At 44.2% G+C, this 19,641-nt stretch overlaps 1 protein-coding gene across 3 annotated transcripts in view; it reads right to left on the bottom strand.

The window, feature by feature from the left end:
* Positions 1-19,428, bottom strand: part of Map3k9 (mitogen-activated protein kinase kinase kinase 9) — a 67,733-nt gene extending 48,305 nt beyond the window's left edge. For all 3 annotated transcript variants that reach the window (XM_076848120.2, XM_076848121.2, XM_076848122.2), the window contains exons 1-2: positions 18,875-19,428; positions 11,618-12,031 (exon numbers count right to left, since the gene is read on the bottom strand). In XM_076848120.2, coding sequence (XP_076704235.2) covers positions 11,618-12,031; positions 18,875-19,280 — 820 coding nt within the window. In that variant the 5' untranslated portion in view covers positions 19,281-19,428. The remainder of the gene's footprint in view (positions 1-11,617; positions 12,032-18,874) is intronic.
* Positions 19,429-19,641: the final 213 nt, after the last annotated feature.

Below are 19,641 nucleotides of genomic sequence, written 5' to 3'. Positions count from 1 at the left end.
TTAATCCTCATTTCTATAAGATAAGTGGTATTCTAATTAGTCCCATTTTACATTTGCAAATACTCAAGCACAGAGAATATGTTATCTGTTTAAGGTTCCCAGCTAGCAAATCACAGCCAGGCAGTACGCATACCCAGGCTCCGTGGGTCATCTCCAATGGAAACAGGGGTCCGTAGCCTAAATGTGGACTCTGCAGTGCCTGGAAAATGTCTGTGGGGAGAAGGGGGATGACATGGGAAAAGACACAGTGCTGGAATCCACAGTGATCAAAATCATACAAACATTTCTGGAGGACCTACTAAGTGCTGGGCACAAGAGACTTGGGAGAGTGCAAATAGGGCTAACTCTCCACTACCTTCCAAACCAAGACCACAAAGCTCAAAATAAGAGCTCTTGAGCCCACCCTGAATATTCCAGAGTCTTAAAAGAGCCTGCGCAACATGAATGCAGAGCTGTTGTGGGGAAGCCAGGCAGGAATGTGAAAGAGACAGACATTCCCTTTGGCCTCAGCAGCAGATTGCTGGAGGAAGGGAGGGAGAGAAACGTCCTGACTTCCTCCTGGGGCAAACGCATTTCAATTATCAACTAAGAGTCCAGCAGAGCCATAAACTGGCCAGCTGTCCAATTCAATCAGGCCAAAGGCCCTAACAGGGCAAGGCAGCATTTTCCATGGGCCCAGGCACTTGAAGGCAGGGTCCCCAGGGAGTGAGAGGCACAGGCCTCTTGCACAAGAGACCCTTGCTGCAGTTAGAAAAAGCTAGTGGGGACTGAGCCCTTTCAGTGGCTTCAGCTAAAACAAACATGCCTGTTTTAGTCGGAGGGGGTAAAGATATGCCAGGCTGGCTTAGGAGAAGGTTCCCCCAAATCCCCCACGCACTTTAAAAAAGTGAAATCTAACCATATCCTACATACACCTAAAGTAACAAAGAATAGGACAAAGTTTCTCGTACTCCTTAAAAAGAAGGGGGAAAGCCCAGCAACCATCTACTACTGAACACAGTGCCTGAGCAACGCTTGGCTGACACCATTTCAATCATCTTAAAATAACACTGCTCTTTTCTTTGTTGTCCACATTTTACAGATAAGATTCCTGGAGCTCTGAGAGGCTGAGCACATGCCCAGTGTCAGATGCCCAAGAAGAAAGTAGGTTAAATCCAAAGCTGTCAAACTCCTGAGCCAGTGTCCTTTCCATGAGACCACAATGGTTCCCAAAACCAAGCCTAAAGAGAAAACTATCTTTTTCTCAAACCAAAACCTTCAACTTTCTTAGGAGGAGCAAAAACCCTGGGGAGGTCAGGGAAAGGAACATGAAATGATAAGCTTTTAATATGGCTAATTTCTACAACTCTGTAGGTACCCTGCACAGGATACCAGGCCTTCCTACAATTTTATTAGTGAGTAGGATATAGAGGAGCACAATCGAAACCACCTGCATGGTCTTGAACCTCATCTGAAAAAGCTCTGTGTTTATTCAGAAAAGCGGGCAAGAGGCAAGTGTAAGTCAAAGAAGCAACAAAGCTCTACGATACCCGGATGCCCTTTGCTTAGCTCCAAGGACAGAAGTGGCATTCAACTAACTGGGCCTTGCTTCCAGGATGAAGGATGTCCTTGGTCTGTTGAGAATCTTTGTCATGATTCATGTGACCGGAGCATCTTCCCTCGGCAAGGCCATCTGTCACAGCCTGGGCAGCAATGGGGGATGGGAAGCACCTGCAGGTTCTTGTCAACTATTTCTCCACTAAATCACTAGGCAAAGAGTCCCTTTCAGAGGTTCAGCCCCTGAAAGGGCAGCCTGGAATAGGAGAACCTGGGCACACTGAAGCCTGACACACAGATGCAAACTATTTTGTCACTATCAGATCCCAAACACACTGACATTCAAACTTTAAGTCCCAGAAGGACTAAACACCATCTCCTCCAAATCTCTCACTTTACAGATGAAGACTCTGAGGTTCAGAGAGATCTCAAGATGCAACCAAGGCCACCCAGCCATATGGTGTCAAAGACAGCACTTAGGCCCACGTTCCTCCCACCAGCCCAGTCCACCTCTTACACAGACACCCAATTTAAATTCTCTTATAACAAACAGTCTTGATTCGTGGATTAATAAAAGTTCTGGCCTTCTCCCTCTAAAATGAACCAGCCCACATTTTACATGGATTCCATGGTGTGCACAGCCCCTGTGTTAACAATCCTTTCTTTCAAAAAGGAACAAAGTATGGCTGTACAAGAGGTTTACAGAGTACTGAAGGGGACTCCATGTGATGACCCATGCTCCCTGGAAGAAGCTACATTCTTCTCTTGACTCTGCCAGACCCCTGATATCATGGTTTTGTGTCCTAACCAAAAGAAATCCTGAACTACCTCCTTAGAATAAGGTGAAGCACCAGGTTAAGGAAAGGAAATTTTTCCAAGAGATTTGGAGGAAAGGAGAGAAAAGCAGGCTCTTGTCTTGTCTTCTTAGGAATCCTTAAGTACAAATCTTGACCTTGAGCTATGACAGGGCCACAGCCTGCAAGGGGTGATCACTATTAGCCACTGCCACATTTGCTTGTAGAGGGACCTGGGCAAGGAAAGACATAACAATGTGTTTAACTCTCAAAGCAACAGTTGCCCAGTCAGAGGAAACAGAGGAAGACTAAAGATTTGTCTGGAGGGCTGGGGATGTGGTTCCGTGATAGAGCACTTGCCTGGCACGCATGAGGCCCTGGGTTCAATCCCTAGGAAGCCTGTGTACCTTTCAAAGTCTCCTTGTGCTGAACTGGACAACTCTCTGAGGCATAATCATAGTCCAGAAATCCGTCCCAGTGTCCTTCACATGACACAAGCTTCTGCTCTGACACCATCACAAGCTCTATCGGTGCCTAAAACATGCCCAGGGTCCCAAGTCACTTCCTGCCCCACTTTGTAAACTACCGAGAAGCCCCTGAAGGGACCAAATAGGATGGAAAGGCAGGCAGGGCTCTAGAGCAGCCCTCGAGAGATAAAGGCAAAGGTCCCACAAAAAGTTCAATTTCCCTCATGAACCTTCCTCAATGGTCCCTCAGCTCCACCAACCACAGGAAAAGGCTGAGGCTGAGGCGGAAGAATCCAGAGGGAACCCCGAGGATGCCATTTAGAGGATCTCTGCCTAGAAACTCCTAGCCTCACTCTCCCTTCCCATTGTGTCTCACCGACACCCCACTTCCCACTTCAGATCACATCCGAAACAAAGTGAGTGTGCTCGGGCAGCCCTTCCGCAGTCCCCGTTGCGGCTCGTCCCCTCATCGGTCATTCTTGTGGCACCAGCATCTCCTCTTCATGGTTCTGATCAGTCCTGACTTGACATTCTTGTATGACTGTGTTTTGATCCTTTTCCCTGACCCCACAGGGAGCTCCTTAAGGGCGGGTCCTGTGTCTAGTTTTGCTGAGGGCTATATTTCTAACACCACGTGCTCAGTCAGACTCCACCCAAAAGGAAGCCATTGGGGCTAGAAGTGTAAATACACAAAGAAAGGAGCAGGCCAGGGGGGCCCAAGAAGAGCCACACTGAAGAGCTAAGGTGACAGGCTTGTAAGTGGAACCTGTGGCCTCACTGGTTTCTTCTGCGGAGTCACACTCACCTGGCTGACTGCTTGCTTCATTGTGGCTTTATTCACGTATGTATTTACTTTGGCTCTTTATTCACAGAAAATGTTTCCCATCAACTGAACACAATGCTCTGGGCAATGGCTGGTGGCTATCAGCTAACCTTAGGTACAGTCTCCTACAACCAAAAAATAATTCCAATTCTTGGATCACTTTTGCCCAGAAAAATCCTCAAAACACATCCATCATCTTCCAACTCTCTATAAGAAGGAACTTGCAAAGAACCCCCACTGTGGGGAGCCACTCCAAATACAAGTACCTTTTAAGTCCTGATGCACCATGAGGATCTGAAAGATCACTGGAGTCTGGCGAGGTAGTGCCATGACTGGAGACTCGTGACTGGGTCTCTTCCCTCCTCAGATAACAAGGCTAACAAGGCGTGGCCTTAGGAGCAGGCATACCCCTGGGGTTGAGCTACACTCACCTATTCCTTTGTAATCCTACCCCTTTGCCCTGTTTGGGATAGAATGTTCCATAGAAACTCCCTTTATGTGTCCCCTTCTCTTGTTCTGCCTTTGGGTGTGGCCTTCCTAGATGTCAGTCAACCTGCTGACAGCAGACATCAGGAAGCTAGACTCAGCCCCCTGAAGCCTGACCCCCTGCCTCATTTGAATGGCTTCCTCCCCAGCCCCTTCTCTATCCACAGACCCCTAAGGTCAGAGGAGCAATCACAACACCCAAAGAAAAAGGTATTTCTCTGTCTCTGTGTGGTTTTTCATGCAGCTCCGTTCACCTGGAGTGACCCTGAGTGTTTGTCGTGAGACACAATACCCCATGAGGAGAATAATGGGGGAAGAGAGTCAGAAGGAGCTGAGTCAAGTACAGCGGAAGTGTATCATTTGAGGATGCTTTCAGGAGGCACAGAAAAAGTCATCATCCACCTCGCAACAAGATGGGAAGACTGGTTTCTCTAGCTGACACTTCCTTGCCTTTCAGATATACTCTGGGAATGTTTTGTTGTTTCTTATTTTTTTCACCGGTGGGGACAACTGTTCTGATGGCTTCTCTTCCACCTTTTTCTAGCAAGTTTGATCCACTTTGCCCCTGGCCAGCATGCCCGTGCCTTAGCTGCTTTATCTGAGGCAGGAATGCACTCTGACACACGTGCAGGAAGAAAACACTAGAGAGCAGGATCCAGCAGGTCATTGAGTACCAGGGCCTGGCAGCCAGCAAACTCCCAGCCATGAGAAATCCTACCCAGAAACCCAGGAGGGAGCTTTGGCCAATGTCCAGCCCAGGTATGCTCCAGGCTCAAAACATTAGAACCAGCCAGGTGGGGCCAAGAGGAAGATGGAAGCTCTCTCACCCTTGTGTTGCAAGAAAAGGTATCTCCAGCTTTCTGACCTTGTGAACTCCAAGGGAAGGCTGGAGATGGGCACAAAGCCCAGGAGGCACAAACTAGGGGTCAAAGGGGTGCTACATGGGCCTCCAGTTACAAGAGGCGCAGCCAATCAAACAACTCAACGAAAATGTGAAAGGCACTCTGAAGACCATGATGGGCAATCCCCAAGCTAGGAACAAAAGAAGCTCTGAGTTGGGCAGGGCAGACTGGCAGAGAGTCTGGTGCACAGTGTGGTGGCCTGATCCCACAACTCCTGGCAGTTGCCATCTGGCTGCTGTGAAAATATCGGCTGGTGATGTCTCCCTGCCATTCCCAGGGCTGGCATTTGGGAACAGTGTGGAGACAGAAGGAAGCAGAGGCCTTCAAGGTTGGTAAGAAATGCACTGTTAAACGCCACACGTGGGCATCCAAAACAGGCTGACAGACTCAAGACAATCACGAAGGATCAAGGGCCTGGGGAGTATAATGAGGATGAAAAGCAAATTCCACACAAGAAAGGTATGAATGGCATCCTTAGATGGGAAAAAGTGAATTTTTACATTTTGAAATCCTATAGTAAACCAGTTGAAGTGATGTCCCATTCACTCATTTATTCATTCATTTATTCTATGTATTCTACACATACATTCACTGAGGGCACCTGGAACCATGTTAGGAGCAAAAGACACAAAATCTATTTGGAAACCTAAGGGATGCTCCTAAAATCATGGCCAAGAAAAAGAGGAGGCCAAGGAGTTCAGCATGGTGACTATGTGGCTATTCTATAAATACCACAGGGGAGAACGTGCACTCCCCCCCCCGTGGTTGTCACCAAATATCACAGCCTTATACTAGCTGCTGACTTACCCCCGCTGGGAGGTATCTGGCATGCTACCACTGGACTAATGGCTCTAGTCCCTCATTGCTCAAATATTCTTTCACATATCATCAGGTAATGTGCATTTAGCAAACAGCTACTGAGCAGAGGCTACAGCAAGATCTGTAACGGGCTCTCAGGAGGAGGTGCGGCCAGGTTTGATTAAGCACAGAAACCTGGATAGGGTTTGGGTAGGCAGAGAGATGAGGTGAGGGCACTCCTGCAAGCAGGGCTGTTCCCACAGCAAGGGTTGCTGTGAGCCTTAGGGCCTGGACCCACCAGGTGTGTTTGGGACAAAGAGGAGTCCAGCTTGGCTTAAGGGGAAAGCACCCCTAGAGGAGGAGGAAGAGAAGGCAGCAAAGACCTCACAACTTCAGGATGACATCTGAGAAGAGGAAGGCAGGTGATGCTAGCTCCAAATCAAATACAGGTCTCCACCACCTGTGCTCTTTTCAGATATAAATTAAGAATGAGTTACTGGAAAGGTAAGGAAGGTATAGGCAGGAGATCAAAAATTAACAAAACTTGGAGGCTGTGGCCTTGTGAGCAGAACAACATTATTCCTAATTATCAGAAACTAAAGCACTACAGGGCCAGACAAATAACACAGCTGAAATACCACAGCTGTCTAAGAGCCGTGTGCAGGCCACGGTGTAGTGATTAGGAACACACGCTGACAAGACGTGATCGGTGGAGAAGAGCATGCTACAAGCAATTTATTGGAGTATGTGAGCAGTGAAAATAAATACATGTAAATGCACAGAAAAAACACCATTTTTACCTTTATGTTTTCTAAAAGAAAGAAAGAAAAGAAGGAGAGGCTTTTTTTTTTTTAGTTGCAGTTGAACACAATACCTTTATTTTATTTATTTATTTTTATGTGGTGCTGAGGATTGAACCCAGGACCTCGCACACGCTAGGCGAGCGCTTTACTGCTAAGCCACAACCCCAGCCCCAGAAGAGAGACTTTATAACAGCTAGAGGTTTATCACCAATTACTCCCTTCTCCCCCATGTCAGTACCCAAGTATTCATATTTTTTTCTTTATCAGTTCAAAGTCTACTAACATATAATTCCTAGTGTTACACCCTTAAATGACAGGGACCAAATCCAATTTTCTGGAATACCTATCAGTTATTTGAAAATAAAATAAAAGTAATAATACTACCTTTCCTTTGGGAAGTTTTTAGATTTTTTTTCCATTTCATTTATTTACTTATTTATTTATTTACTTACTTATATTCCCTTTGGTATTACTGGGGATGAAATCCAGTCTTACGCAAGCTAGGTAAGCACTCTACCAGTGAATCACACCCCCAGTCCCACCAATTTAACTTTTTTTTTTTTTTTTTGCACCAGGAATTGAACCCAGGGGTACTTAACCACTGAGCCACATCTCCAAAGTTTTTATTTTGAGACAGGGTGTCACTTAAGTTGCTTAGGGCCTCACTAAGTTGCTGAGGCTGACCTGGAACTTGGGATCCTCCTTTCTCAGCCTCCAGAGCTGATGGAATTACATGTGTGCACCACCACACCCAGACTAAATTAACTTTTAAGAGAACTATTAAACTGCTATTCTGCCAAGTGCCTTCATTGCAAATCACCTGCTATACAAAATCCAAAAATCCACAAACCTATCCCAAAAAAGACAATCTTCCCACTAAAAGATATTCTTCACTAATGTCTTTACTAACAACCAAATAACTGGTTTTCCCCAGAGTTGATGGAGCAGGGAGACATAAATCCATTTTTATAGCTAGTGGCCTTTTACAAGTAGTTTTAAGATGCGATGTTTAAGTTAATGATCTGATGTGGTAAAGCAACGTAAGGCATTAGTTAAACCAGGAGTCTGAGCCATATGTCCCAGAGCCCAGCTAAATTTGTTTGGTTGTATGATGCTAAATATCTGAGTAAACTGTTTTTCCCAATATATATCCTGCATTAAGATTCCAAGGCAAGGCTAGGGTTGTGGCTCAGTGGTAGAGCAATCACCTTGCATGTGCAAGACCTGGGTTCAATCCTCAGCACCACATAAAAATAAATAAGTAAAATAAACGTATTGTGTCCAGCTACAACTAAAAAATTTTAAAAATTAAAAAAAAAAAAAAAAGATTCCATGGCAAAGCCAGGCCTGATGGCACAGCCTATAATCCCAGCTGGTTGGGAGGCTGAGGCAGGAGGATCATAAGTACAAGGCCAGCCTGGACAACTTAGCAAGACTCTGTCTCAAACTAAAAAAGACTGGGGGAGCTGGGGTTGTGACTCAGCGGTAGAGCGCTCGCCTTGTACACAGGAGGCCCTAGGTTCGATCCTCAGCACCACATAAAAAAATGGATAGGTAAAATAAAGGTATTGTGTCCAACTATAACTAAAAAAATAAATATAAAAAAAAAAAGGACTGGAGGTATAGCTCAGTGACAGAGCACCCTGGGTTCAATCTCCAATATCACAAAATAAACAAAAAGATTCCATGACAACACCGCTGGCTGCCTCACCTCCAGATGTGTTTGTCCTTGGTATCATACCTTGATTATTAGTGGGACTCAATGCCACCCAGCATAAAAGCCTCTACTTCCAGCCTCCTTTGCTGCTAGTCACATTTATGTGATCATGTTGTACTAGACCTCTGAGAAATTAATGGGAGCTGACCCAGTCACTAGGAGCACCTCAGTCTGCATTTCTGCTTTTCCACCTCCTTCAGGCCTGTACTTGGAAAGATATCTGGTTCTCCAGTAGCCTCTTGGACCTGGAGGCTAAAGTGAGGATGAAAGTCACATACTGGGATGATAGAATGAAAAATAGGAACCTGGGGCCCTGATAACCCTATGGAGCTACCCTAAAATCCTCAGACTTCTTTTCAAAGATAAATGTATACCTTATTTTATTTTTTTATTTATTTATTGCAGCACTAGGACTCAAACTCAGGGCTCTGCACATGCTAGGCAAGGTCTCTACCTGTGGGCTATGTCCCCAGACCTACACCTCATTTTAGTCATTGTTATTTTGTTTTGTTTCTTAGGTTATATACAGTCAGACCTAAACTTAAATGTGCATTATATATCCACAAAGAATACTGTGTGCCATAGACATTTCACTGCTGGTGAGTGGAAAATGACTGTTTCAAGTAGGTGATCAGGATAATAAACATTTTTTTATTCCTTTATTTTATTTACTTATTTTTATGTGGTCCTGAGGATCGAACCCAGTGCCTTACACGTGCCAGGCAAGTGCTCTACCACTCAGCCACAACCCCAGCCCCAATAAAACATTTAAACATGTTACTTTTTACTAATAGTTTATAACAGCTGTATATTATCACTGACTACCTTCTTTTTCCCACAAAGATGGTCCCCATATTTTCATACTCTTTTTCTCTATCAGTTCAAAGTCAGCTAACATACAATTCCTAGTATTCTACCCTTATATGGCAGTGACCAAAATCCAACTCTCCAGAATACTTAATAAAAACCAAGGGAAACAGGACAGTGTCCCCAGGTCTACAAAACACAAAGTTATGATTCCCAAATGGAAGGCGATGGGCAAGGAATGGCATAGCATTTTTAAAATCATTTTCAAATCACGCTCACACTGCGATGAAATAATAATGAGGGTCAATGAGGTTCCCATTTGATACACAGAATCCTAGGCAAATATCCACCCACAGACTAATGTCAAGGAGCTACTCCAACTCACATGTGAGATTTACAGCTGGCAAACATCAGCACCAACCATGAGGTACACTGTACCAGACTCACTTCTGGCCATGTGTTGACAAGGTCCTTCAAAATACTACCCTATGTAGAAATCCTCTTTCTCCACAACAGGCCACCTGCAGGGTCCTCCCATGGCAATCCCGAAACACACTTAAGGACAAAGAAAGGATCAGAGCACTGTCTTCTGGAAAACAGAGTGACATTTAGGTCTCCTGCCCTCTCCTACCAACAGCAGCACTTTGGCAGGGCAGCCTTTCCTTTCCAAGAGCCTAGAGTCCAAAACACAAACCTTATAAAAGTAGGCTAGCTTGAAATTAGGCTCAATTAAAACTTCATCAAGAAACTGATAAACTTTTACAATTTTATTATCCTAGCCCAGCTTTCTAAACAGGTTCAATTATGCAACATTAAAGCACTTTTCCTAATTCTCCTAGCATGATAAGGATATATTAAAAAAATGATAATAATAAAGAAAATTCAGCTTCTATAACACATTTTCTACCAACACATCTGCTGCTTCTTATCCCATCATCCAAAGCAATCTCTAGGTAGAAGTACTCGGAAAGAGGTCACCAAAAGTTTGAATTTATTTAGTACATTTAAAGAACAGAATTGGGGAAGAAGGTTCAGAACATGATAAAGAGATAAAATAATGGTTAAGGGAAAAAGAGAAAACAGATTTTATTTTATGTAACTTAAAACTTCTACACATATCATACCTAAAATGAATATCTAACATTCCATACTCTTGCAAGAAGGAAGATTCTATACTAAGGGGATGAAGAGTACACAGGTAGAAAAGATAAAAGTAACAAAGGCTATTTTAAAGTAAATTGGAAAGTATATCTGTGTGTGTGTGTGTGTGTATACATACACACACATATATGTGTTTAATATATATATATGTATATATACACACACACATATGTGTATATATATATATATCTATATATACACATGTATATATATGTGAACCCTATATGATTTGTATATATATGAACCCTATATGATTTTAAAACGTCTGGAAGAATATGCTAAATGTAAGAATCGATCTTGCTAAAGAAAAATACTGAATTAGCTCTCTCTTCTATTTGTTTATGTATACTTTCTAAGTTTTCTACAACAATTTGCAATTTTTAAAGTAAACTGATTAACAAGAACATTAACAGAAAAATAACCACATCTGGAACAACTTGGAACAAAACAAGATCTGAAGGATTTCTGGGCTTAAAACAGAAGAACACAGAGAGAGTGAAGTCCCTGGGGCCCATGTCACCCCCAAAGTCCTTCAACTCAAATGCCCAGCTCTCTGGGACAGGATGCTCAAAGTGATCTTAAGCATATACCTTTAAGCAACTGTATGCTGTCTACAGTCAGGTTAGGCAGGAGACAACACAAACCACCCACAAATAAAGCGTATTCCTAGGTCCTCTGATTCAGCCCTGGTGAACTATGGAAATCACTACCAACTTGCTATTTAATTATACCTAACACTTGCTTTACAATCCAGTTTATGGATACTGGGTGTTTAATAAACAGTTACTTCTCAGTTCCCTGCTATTAAATACCAGGTAGTTTTGGGATTAATGCCATCCCTGGGCTACCAGGAGGTCTGTAACACTACCAGCCAGGTCATGTTCTCCAAACTGGCACTGTCATCTCAATCAGCTCACCATTTAAAAAATTTGCCCCTTCTTCTGATGGTCTCTTCTCTTGTGGGTACCTTGAGTTGACGTGTTTAGGCAGAAATTCAAGCAGGTGACACAGGTCTGCTTTTACTTGCTGTTCCACAAAGAGGGAAATCCATCTTTGATTACCTACACAACTTCCCTCAAGTGGGAAAAATAAATGTGTTCTTGCAGCACGTATCAGAATTACACATTGCCAACCTTGCCTGCTAACTGGAGTTCAAACTTATCCCACCAGTTTTCCCTGGCACTCATTCCACTCCCGCATCCCCTCCCACTCAAGAATGGAATATTTCAGGCAAGGTTCCACCGGGAATCCACTCCTACTGAGGCCACGGCCTCAGAGTGAAGATGCCATTAACCCTCCAGCCCAGCTCTTCCTACTACTCACTGTTGCTGGACTTAAGGTCGCGGTGGATGATGGGGACGATTGCCTCATCATGTAGGTAGTTCATCCCTCTGGCGATCTGCACAGCCCAGTTCACCAGGATGTCCGGGGGGATCCTTTTCCCGGATAACACTCTATTCAAAGGCCCTCCGCGAGCAAACTCCATGACTAAGCAGAGGTTGGGTTCCTTCAGACACACACCCCTAAGAGCAATGATGTTGGGGTGCTTCAGCATGGCGAAGAGCTTGGCCTCTTGGCGAACGTTCTCTATGGTCTGGCTGATGTCCTCATCGGGGTCGTGGCGAGCTGCTTTCACGGCTACCTCATCGCCTATCCAGAAAGCACGATAGACCTTCCCAAAGCCCCCAATGCCAATAATCTCTTCCAGGGTTAGCTCCGCAAAATCAATCTCTAACACTGAAAAGGAAGAAAGAAAGATGTCAAGCACATCCTCAACACATTTGCCATGCATTTACCTCAATGGGTGAACGTGACAAGTTTGTCCTTTTCCCTGGGCTCTTCTGTCTCCCCATTCATTATAAAGTAAACTCCAGAAGAGCAAGAACTGGGATCAACCTCTGTTTTTCATTTGCACTAATGTCCACAAAATGGACATCCAATAAACATTCATAGAATAAATTCCACATGGAAAACCAGGGAGCCTCCTCTACCAAGACCAACCACGTTAACTAAAGGGAACATCAGGGATCCTTAGCAGGGACCTATTCTCTGTGTACTTGGTGGTGAGAGGCACACAACCCAGGGCCAGGGCAGACATACTACAGTCTTACCAAGGTTGGAGAAAAAGTGTTGGCAGAAATCTGATCAGAGGATGAGAAGAGTCATTGACTCTCGTAACAGGACAGGAGAGTAAGAAGGTGAATGAAGAAGTAGTCTCAAGGAAGATAACACTTGACATGGAAGGCATCTCATCAGGTGATGAAGGAGAGCAGGGTGAAGGACAATCAGACAGGGGGAAGAACATGAGCAAGACCATGGGACATGGGAGTACCTGCTATATTAGGAACCCGAGGGAGTCCAGTGTGCCTAGATCATATGCACTGGGATAGGAGACGAGGCTCAAAGACTTTTGGGGGATAACCAGGTAGAGAAATGCTTTCAAGCCAATCTGAAGGGCTTGAACGTCACACTGTAAACAACAGGAGTCATGTCGTGTTCAGAAGGGTAGGGCTGTTTGACCTGTGATTTAGGAAGGATGGCAACTCTGGCAGCCATGTACAGTATAACCTGAAAGCAAAGGGCCACTGAGAAAGCCACTGTGGGGACTCAAGCGTGCTGACTCTCAGCAGCAGTGAGGATGGGAGGACTGAGTCCACCTGGGAGACTGGCAGAATCTGGTTCTACCAGGACCTGACGATTGAGATGTATGGGAAAGGAGCCTCACAGGAGACATCTTACTCCAGAGACACCTGCCCCCAGCTCAATCCCCAGTGCTTCCAGTATCACCCAAACACTCATTCTCCTTCCCAAACCCAGAGTCTGAACCTAAGGTACTTGATTATATCTTTTGCTCTGTTTGTAAAGGTTTTTATGGGTAGATAATAATAGCTACCAGTGATTATAAATCTTGGGCTAGTTATGGCGTTAAGGGCTGTTATGAGCAAAATGTTATTTTCTGTTTCTCTCGTGAAACCCTGATCTCTGTCCCCTCCATCTCTTTTGTCTTTACCTGGCTGATTTAAATTCATTCCTCCAGTTTCAAATGTCAATTTCATAGGAGAACTTTTAGCCCCCAGACCAATGAAGTCAAGCCCCCCCCCATTGAACTTTTGATAACAATCTCCACTTTGCAAGAATCATCAAGGTTATAAATTACTTAAGTACTTGTCTGATGACTGTTTTCCTGCTGGATCATGAAATTCAAAAGGGCAGATATTCTGTCAGCCTTTTTCACCACTGTACTCACCATGCCAAACATTTAGTAGGTGACCAAGAGATCACTGAAGTAAAATGAAAATAACACCAACAAAAATCTACCTCAGGGGCTATAGCTGTGGCTAAGCTGTAGCGCATTCACCTGGCATGAGTGAAACACTGGGTCTGATTCTCAGCACCGCATGTAAATAAATAAAATAAAGGTCTATCAACAACTAATGTGTGTTTGCACGTATATATATATATATATATATATATATGTGTGTGTGTGTGTGTGTGTGTGTATGTGTGTGTGTGTATATGCATATATATATATATATATATATATATATATATATATATATATTTTTTTTTTTTAATCTATCTCAGTGGGAAATAAACCAAATTCAGATCTGTAAAAGTAAATTGGGCCATCTGAAACAAACACAGAGAATCATCACACTTTACTAAAAAACTAAGAAAACAAATATATATTTCTGAACTTTTGGCAAGACCAATGGAGGGACTGCCCACTGTTGGCTGTTCCCTTCCTTACTTGGCCAGCCCCATGACACCCCCACTCTCCATTCAGATGCTGGTGGTGTTCAAAAATCTGTTCTTGCTTAATTATAGTACTTTCATCCTATCTGGAGCTGATATTCATTTGTGTTTTGCAATGCAATTGACAGTCTGCACAAAGGAAATGCTTAGGAAATGTTAGATGTAACTGCCTTTAAGTATACAGAAGGTAGAGACCATCTTGACCCCCAAAGTGCCAAATGTTATTGTCTTGGAGCTGGGATAGAGCTCAGTGGTAGAACACGGGCCCCACATGCACAAGGCCTTGGGTACACTCCCCAGCACCACACACACAAAAATGTTTCAACCTCATCTGGAAGTTTCCCTGAAAAATAAATGGTATGGAAGACACTAAATCTAGCCCCTAGCATCCATTCCAAAATCCTTCTAGCATGCATATGCCGGAAAGTTAAAAAACTACATTTCCCAGGCTCCCTTATAGCTAAAGTTCTGGGTGCAAATTAAATTCGCTAAATGGATGCACAGGGTTTGCAAGGCAGAAGTGAGGTGGAGACCATCTTCTCACTGCTCCTTCTGGTGAGTATGGCTATCTGCAATCGCGTGTGAGTGTTTAATCACTAGCTCTGTAGATGGAGGAAGGAATGTTTCATACCAAATGGATGCCTAATCTCTCAGTTGCAGATACAGCAGGGTGTTCTTAAAGTCAACATCTTCCATAGCAGCTCCAGATTCTGTAACCTTCCCAATGAGAGAAGTGGCAGTTCTCCTAATAGGCCAGTTCTGCAATGTTCTGGAAGTTCAGCCCAGAGGTCCAACCAAAAGCCTCTTCTCCCAGCCCTTCCAATAATTCCATGAGCACCTAATTTTCTATGCTAAATCCCTATCTTATTTAAAATAACTTGAGTATTTCTGAGTCCTGAAAATGAATCTGATTACTAATTTTTGCCTGAAGTCACTTATATAAATAAAAAAACATGCCTATGTTAATGAGGGATTAAGAATTCTCTTGGAGCTGGGCATTGTGGCATATGCCTATAATCTCAGCAGCTCCAGAGGCTGAGGCAGTAGGATTGAGAGTTCAAAACCAGACTCAGCAACAGTGAAGTGCTAAGCAACTTGGTGAGACCCTGTCTCTAAATAAAATACAAAATAGGGCTGGGGATGTGACACAGTGATTTAATGCCCCCAAGTTCAATTGGTAGTGCCAATCATCATCATCATCATCATCATCCTCTTGAAGAAATATATGAGAGTCTCTAGTCAAAGAGGGAATCATTCTTTTTTCCCCCCATACCAGCATTCACACTGATAAAGCTATGTGCATCTCCAACTTAGTATTCAACTTAGTATTTATTATCTTGTTTCCTCAACGGAGCCTTTGAATTCTCCTGAAGGAACTGTTGTATTTTTTTTTATATAGTCTTCCTTCTTTCCTCTGGTCTGAAACATAGCTGTCAACACAAAGTAGGTATTCAATATTTATTTAAATGCGTGTGGCTATAAAAGATGTGATTCAGGACAAGGGTGCTGAAAGGACAGCTCCTCCAACAGCATCTCACAGAAGGCAGGAAACCTCGTAGGGTAGAACATAAAATCTCAGACTTTTTTTTTTTTTTTTTAATTTAGTTAAGGAACCTCTATGACTAGCCTTCAAGAAAAGTATAGAACAAAAGTTCAGCTTTCAAACATAAAACACAGAAGATGGGAAATAGGGTTGTTTTTCCTTTCCTGCTTCCCTGCTAAGAAGTCCCCCTGGATGGGAGTTAAGGAACTGGACCTTCAGTTGCAGCAGTAAGTACGTGAGGCTCTTCCTCGCTTCAGTTCCAGTCAAGACCTGGTTTTAAACAAGAATCAGGTCAACCTGCATTCAGCACATTTTTCAGTTTCTGAGGAAGGATATTTCCAGGAATATCCTTCCTCAGAAGGAATGTCAGGAACAAAACCTATTTCATTTTTGGTGTCAAGATGTTATTCCCTCTCAATTGCATGTTTAGAAACAATGTATAGGCACATTCTGGTGGGTTTGAGGCAAGTGAGTAGTATCAATCCTATTCATTTAAAAATCATTTGTAACCTGAAAATATATCCTTCTATTTCTAGAGGATGTAGGAAAAAGAAGCGTATGTTCAAAATGTAAATCAATGCTGACCTTAATGTATGCCCTACTTGAAAGCAGACATACTCTCTTAAGAGAAACTTTTTTTAAAAAAAAATACTTAGAATTATATTTCCCAGAATGATAACATTTGGAACTGTACATTTTTAAATCACTTACTAAAATAGAGAAGAATGTGTTCCCAGGTTATTTACATTTGTCATTCATTCAGAGCTAAACTCTAAGACCTACATTGGAGGGGATAAAAGCACTATGTAAATGAAAGATGGTTTATATCACTATCATATTTTTCCTTTGATGCAAGATTCAGAAATTTCCTCTTGAGTTCTGAATAAAGTTTGAAACAAAGTTTTCATTTTGAGAAACAATACTATGAAGCTAATCATGAACACTTTACTGCTTGACTTCCTGTGTTCCATTTATGATCCAGAATGTAATGCTAAAATACATGCCCCAGGGAAGTTTAAAAGGGCAACTCTGAAGAAGAGTTGTCAGTGGCTCAATTTTATTCTGAGTCTTTAGAGACAAGGTTTGTCATTCACCTTTAATTTCTGAGTGACCCTAACTGAACTGGTGGACAGGGCATGCAGATAGGAGATGTACATGTCCTTATCAAAGTACCACACTGACATTTTACATTTACACCACCAATTTCCCTCATGTAAATTATAAGCACCTCATATCTTATCATTTCTTTATTCCCTGGCATTTAACACAGTGTCTATCATTCCTTAGATACTCAATAATCAGTTTTTGACTGAAATTAAGGTTTCTGAATTATCAAGAATTAATTTCAGTCAAGATAAGAGATCCAAATGAGGCCAAATAAGAGCACTTACTGGGACTTTCAAACACCGTGTTCTTGAAGTCAATTCTTTCAATAAGCATAAAGTTCTGCCTTCTTTCCCATCATTTGGGTTCTAGATTTAGGAATCCATTCTATCCAAGGTAACTTTTGCTACAAAAAAAGATAAGGTCAGGCCACCTTTCAGGAAAAGAGCTCCTGTAGGTAAGAATACTGTTGACATGTCTGGCTCTCTAAGACACATTCACTCCTAAGTCTGGACAGCCATGAGGACAAGACACTGAAGAAACTGAGTTCCTGCTCATGACCTTCACAGAACTCTTCTACTCTGACATTAGCTGTCCCTAAAATTAAAATCATAGAATTTTTAACTTACATTTAAAATTACACTATTTTCTAACATGCCAGACTATTTGTATGTCTTCCAACATATGGCCACATTCATCTTCAACACTATTTCAAAACACAATGCTAGAACCTTTGCATGGCCCTCATCTTACCAATACCAGAGCCAAGAAGATGTAACACCCAGAAACAATTTAAAGTAATTTGCCACTTACAGCCATTATAAAGATCAAGATGAAGTTTTAAATTGAATGAGAGGGAAAAGAAAGAACAAAAAGTGAAAATTTGAATATTACTTTAACAGTCAAACCACCAAAAGAAAAAGAAAAACAAGGAAAGAGGTTATGGTTTTGACATTAAGTGCTAGTATTTAAAACACATCTTAAGACAAAGTAACCCAAGTGTTCAGATGAAAATAAGTTACAGGACAAGAAGATAACTTATGAATGAAAATTTAAGACTACTCAAATTCAGCCCTTGGTAATGATTTTTTAAGTCAACTAAGATGCTAAGTATATAAAATATGGAATAAGCAGTAATCAATATATATCAGCAATACATTGTAAGAGGGAGGAAATTATGTAAATTCTCAAATACAAAACAGTGTAAACTGCACTAGGAGGTACTTACACCTTTCTTCTAAAATGACAAAGTATAATTGATTAAGGGATTTTAATAGCAATTAACTTCTTTGGAAAAAAACAAAGGAAATTTCATTACAGGGTGTGGAACAGGGGGGCTCCTGGGAAATTGATGAAAACCAGGACAATTGAGATTTAGCCAATTCCAAATATAGGCAAGGATCTAGGGTGAGAAGAAAACAGAAAATGCATTGTCTAAAGAGTGACTGGGACTTTGCCACTGCACCTGTGCTCCTTAACTTTTCAAGGGGAACGACATACTTTTCCCCTTCTAATCATTTCTCCACCTATCACTTGCCCTCCTCTATTTCTTAGCACAATATTCAGTGAGACTCCTAAAGGTACAACTTCTGAGATACAGGATTAGGATCCCAGAAATCAACACGACATTTCGTTGGCACTTGGCCCTGAGTTCACACACGCTTCCGGGTCTTGTGAGCCAGCCCAGCCCTTCGGGAGACACCTCCATCTCTCTCAAAGCAAATACCTTTAAGAGGCGGGGACAGCCCATAGAAGAGGTCGGCAAGGTCCCTGACTTGGAAACTAAGGTTAAGACAGTAACCATCAGCTTGCCTGAAATCTTTCCAGATTTGGAGGGCAAGTTGGAAGAGGAAGGGATCGCGAAATGGGGAGACTTTCATGCTGGGGTTTCAGGACGTGGAAACCAGGAGCTGCTGCTAAGGTAGTCAGATGAAGGTTAAGAAGTCCAATCCCCTGAGTTCCGGGCAAAGCCTGGGGCTTCTTTAGCTTATCCACCGCATCAACTAAAGACCCCGAGCCCCAGAGCGCGCGCATCCACCCATACCCCGGTCAATCATCCCCTATCCAGGTTCCCCACCCCTAATAAACCTCCCGAAGGGCTCCCCTTCCTCCTCGACCACCCCAGGGCTCCATCCTTCCACCTCCCCGCCGGATCCCCAGCCCCGCCTTCATCTTACACTGAATGGGCGGGTAGCAACTGGGGTCCTCGCCTCCAGGCTGGCAGCGGCTGGAGAAGGCGCTGCGCGGAGTCACGTAGTTGCTGGGGAAGATGCCCACCCGCTGGTTCAGCTGCCCGGTCCACCAGCCCTCGTCGCCGGACACCTGGGAGTCCTTGGACAGCACCTCCACCACGTCGCCCAGCCGCAGGGTCAGCTCGTCCTCTCCCGCCGCCTCGTAGTCGAACACGGCCGTCCAGTAGGGCAACGGTGCTTCGGAGCCCAGCTCCCCGGGGGCCGCCGCCGCCGCCGCCTCCTCCTCTTCTTCCTCCTCCTCCTCGGCCCCGGCCCCAGTTCCATCCTCCCCAGGCGGGGCGGCATCGGCGGCGCTCGCCAGGCAGCCGAGAAGCGCTCTGGAGGGCTCCATGGAGCGGCCGATCCATAGGGTGCGGGGCTGTCGCCGCCCGCAGGAGCCGCCGCCGCCTATTGTTCATGCGGCTCCGCAGAGCTGGGGGGACCCCCCTCCCCCGACGGCGGCCGCAGGTAGGGCCCGAGGTGGCGGGGCGGGGAGAGCAGGCTGGCCCGGGCCGGCGCCGCGGGGAGACAAGTGCGCCGAGCACGAACGCTCACCGCAGCATAGGGGCGCGGCGGGCCGGACTCCCCGCCTGCCCGCTGGCCCCCGGGGGCGGCCTCACCACCTCAGCCGCGGGTACCTGCTAGCGCTGCCGGTGCCCGCCGCCGCCCGCCGGCTGCCGCTCCCCTCTCCGCCCCGCGCCGCGCCCCGCCCC

Source organism: Callospermophilus lateralis, chromosome 3 (genome assembly GCF_048772815.1).
Source record: "Callospermophilus lateralis isolate mCalLat2 chromosome 3, mCalLat2.hap1, whole genome shotgun sequence".
Taxonomy (NCBI): domain Eukaryota; kingdom Metazoa; phylum Chordata; class Mammalia; order Rodentia; family Sciuridae; genus Callospermophilus; species Callospermophilus lateralis.
This window is presented reverse-complemented; position numbering and strand designations above follow the sequence as displayed.